This window comes from Schistocerca cancellata, chromosome 4 (assembly GCF_023864275.1).
Source record: "Schistocerca cancellata isolate TAMUIC-IGC-003103 chromosome 4, iqSchCanc2.1, whole genome shotgun sequence".
Lineage (NCBI taxonomy): Eukaryota > Metazoa > Arthropoda > Insecta > Orthoptera > Acrididae > Schistocerca > Schistocerca cancellata.
The window spans coordinates 272,936,719-272,940,309 of NC_064629.1; the positions used below are offsets into that span (position 1 = coordinate 272,936,719).

At 32.6% G+C, this 3,591-nt stretch overlaps 1 protein-coding gene across 1 annotated transcript; it reads left to right on the plus strand.

The window, feature by feature from the left end:
* The first annotated feature begins 613 nt into the window (after positions 1-613).
* On the plus strand, positions 614-1,479 carry LOC126184098 (uncharacterized). Its single transcript, XM_049926459.1, has 2 exons — positions 614-860; positions 1,352-1,479. Exons 1-2 carry the CDS (start codon positions 614-616, stop codon positions 1,477-1,479), a joined length of 375 nt encoding a protein of 124 aa, XP_049782416.1.
* Positions 1,480-3,591: the final 2,112 nt, after the last annotated feature.

The following is a 3,591-nucleotide window of genomic DNA, read 5'->3' on the forward strand; positions in this document are numbered from 1 at the left end:
AAAGAGAGTAAATCTACCATGGCTAACAAAAGGTCTATTAGTATCCTGTAAAAAGTTGAAACTTCAACACACAATTTTGAAAGCTCCAGATAGGACTATTCATTTTGTTGAATATTATAGAGCCTATAAAAAGATTTACAATAAAACTCTAATAGCTGCAAAAAAACTGTATAATGGAAATGTTATTACACAAGTTCCTAACAAAGTCAGAAATTTGGAAGATAATAGACAGAGAAACAGGAAAGTCATAAGGAAATAACAATAAAAGCTTAAGCCTAAAATTCAATAATGTTGTAACAGAAGATCCAATAACCACTAGTAACACTTTCAACCAATATTTTACCAGCATCTGCCAACAACTTACACAGGGTAACAATAGCAATTCTCTGCAAGCCCAAAAACTAGTTGAGAATAAACAAAAGTCACCCAGTAACTCATGTTACCTATATCCGGCAACTGAACAAGAGATAAGAAAAATAATAGAGAAAATAAAACATCCACAGACATAAATGGCCTGTCAAAAAAAAATTCGAAGCTATCTACTAGGGAAATTGCTAAACCCCTCTGCCACTTAGTAAACTCATGTCTCGAAAAAGGAATCTTCCCAGATAGAATGAAGATTGCCAGAGCACTATCACTATTCAAAAAACGTGATCACATGTGCCCAAATAATTACAGACCAGTTAGCCTCCTTCCCATTTTTCCGAAGATCATAGAAAGAATAATATTTGTTAAGTTAATGGCATTTTTTAATAAAAACTCTATCATAAATGGTAGACAGCTTGGGTTCCAGAAGGAAAAATCTACAGTGTCAGCTGCATTTGAACTTATTAATATACTCTCTGCAGGCCTAGATCAAGGTCAAATCCCAGTTGGTGTTTTTTGTGATTTATCTAAAGCTTTTGATCTTGTCAGCCACCACATATTAATAATGAAGCTACACCACTATTGAATTAGAGGAAGTGCTCTTGATATCATAAAGTCATTTCTGCAGAACAGAAAACAAGCAGTGGAAGTGTCACACAATCAAGGGAAACAGCTATCAGAACTACAAGATATAAAACATTGGGTGCCGTGCCACAAGGTACTATGCTAGGACCCCTCCTTTTCTTTATATATGTAAATGATTTACCTTGCAACGTAGACAGTGAATTAATACTCTTTGCAGATGACACAACAAGAATAACTGTGAGACCGAGCTTACAGGAGGCCATAAGTAAAAGTAATCAAACAGTTGAAATAATCACCCACTGGCTTGAAGTGAATAGGTTAATTCTCAGTTATGAGAAAACTAATGCAATCCTATTTAGGAACAACAAAAGAAAAACAAGTTAACCAACAAATTTGCAAGAGCTAGATGTAAGAGTAGTTGAAAGTGCTAAATTTCTAGGGATCACTGAGGACAGTTGTTTAGGATGGAAAGATCATATATCCAATATAAGCAATGAAATTAGCACTGCTGCTATTGCTCTGAGATAAATTAAGCCACTAATAACTGAAGATGATGTGTGCATGGTGTATTTTTCATACTTCAATGCTATAATGAGCTATGGTATAGAAATCTGGGGCCATTCACCTCTGCCAATCAAAAAATTCAAATTACAAAACATAGCAATTAGAATAATGGGAAACAAAAAAACAAGAGATAGTTGCAAGCTTCTTTTCAAAAAAATTTAAGATTCTAACATTCTACAGCTTGTATATATATAAAATTCTGCTCCTTTCTTGGGATCATAATGATAAATTCAAAAAAAATGAAGATGTACACCACCATCACACCACAAACACCAAGAAATTAAGAATTCCGCAGCAGAACACAACTCAATATGAGAGAAGCAGTGGTTACAGGGCAGTAAAGTTGTACAACTCTTTATCACCACACATCACTAATGACAAATCAAAGGAGAAATTTAAACAGTCAATCAAACAAGTGCTATTAGAAACCCCTTTATATTCAATCAGAGAAATTCTTTCAAATGAAAATAACTGAAGCAAACAGACATAGTACACGAAAAGAAAAATCTACACAGGTACAGAGAAAAAGAAAAAGTAAAATGTGTTAACTCCTTAACAGCATTGTTTTATCTAAAGATTTTGTTTTCCTATAGTATTATTGCTGTTAAATTTTTTTATGAATGTAAACAAAACAGCAGCTAGAATATGTATGTGATATGTGACTGTATTATCCGTATATATAATATGATGGACCCATAGCATAGAATTATTGAAATTCAATGTTCTGTAATTTAGGTACATCGATTATGTATGCCTCATAAAATCTGTTCAGTTTATAGTATCTAAAATTTTGTAACTATGTTGCTAATTTCCAGAAATGTTGTGGCTAAAATTTATTGCTTATCTTAGCAAAACTATAGTTAGAATCAGTAAAAGTAATGTATTTCATTGGAAAACTGACAAATCAATTATGTACTTGGACTTACTCCATAAATGTACACCATAAGCTGTTAAATAAATAAGTGTATTTTTGTATGAATGGTGTTGGTTACAAAATGCAGCATTATTTTTGTTGTTTTTTATACTGCTAAGATGCTTGAGGATTAAAGCCTTCAATATCCCATTAGTTACCCAGTTATTTTTATTTTGTGTTTTAATAGCTCTTAGTACTTCTTCAAAACTGAAATTCAAAACTGAATTTAAATTTTGAAATGAACTTTGAAAATTGCCCATTCATGCTATCTCCATGTACAAGTGTTTCCAAGTTTAAGAGTTTATCTTTATGACAGATCTGACTCTTTTCAGCATAAAGAAAACCATTATGTATGTGAGTATTTTAGTTTTGTTTTTTACACCTATGTTTAATTTTAAGATCTGATGCAAGTGATTTGAAAGTTCAGAGTTATCTACAAAGACATCACATCTTAATTTCTCTATACCATTTACTTTATGTTCGATGATTGATGCAGAATGCTTGGTTATGCCTGTGACAGTGTCAATCAGTGGTGATAGTCCATAGCTGTACGTAATGTTAAATTCACCAAGAAGTTTAGTCCTATTTATGATGAAAGTGCAAACAAGAGTGAGACAATCATCTTTCTAAATAATGATAAATGTTTAGTGTATTTGTAAGTCGCTTAGATGTCACCAAAAAAATCATGCATCCCCATAAATATCCTAATTACTGACATTAGGTCACATAAATATTTTTGGGAATCATATAGAAATATCCTGGGTAATATCAGTGTTCTATGGTTCCCTAATTTAATAGAAAACATAAAACTTCACAAATATTTCATGCTCTCTTTTAGGTTCCACAGAGGTTTCAGACAGAATTTACCCTTCTCGTGCTTCTTTATTGGAATATTGAATCATTGGTTGTGATGGTGTGTCCAAATAGGTGGAAAAGTTTCTTGGATCAATGTCAATGGAGCATCTACCACAGCTTTTAGTCCAAAAACCAGTAAGTAAGAATTAGCTTCTGACCAGTTGGTAATAATTACAAACTGTCACAATTTCAGCTTTAGCACATGACAATGTCATTGAGCAACTAAGGCTACATAATGATTTTTGTAACTTTCAAGTCTTACTTGGCACATATTTCAGATCATGAACTCCAGCCGCATTGTAATAGTT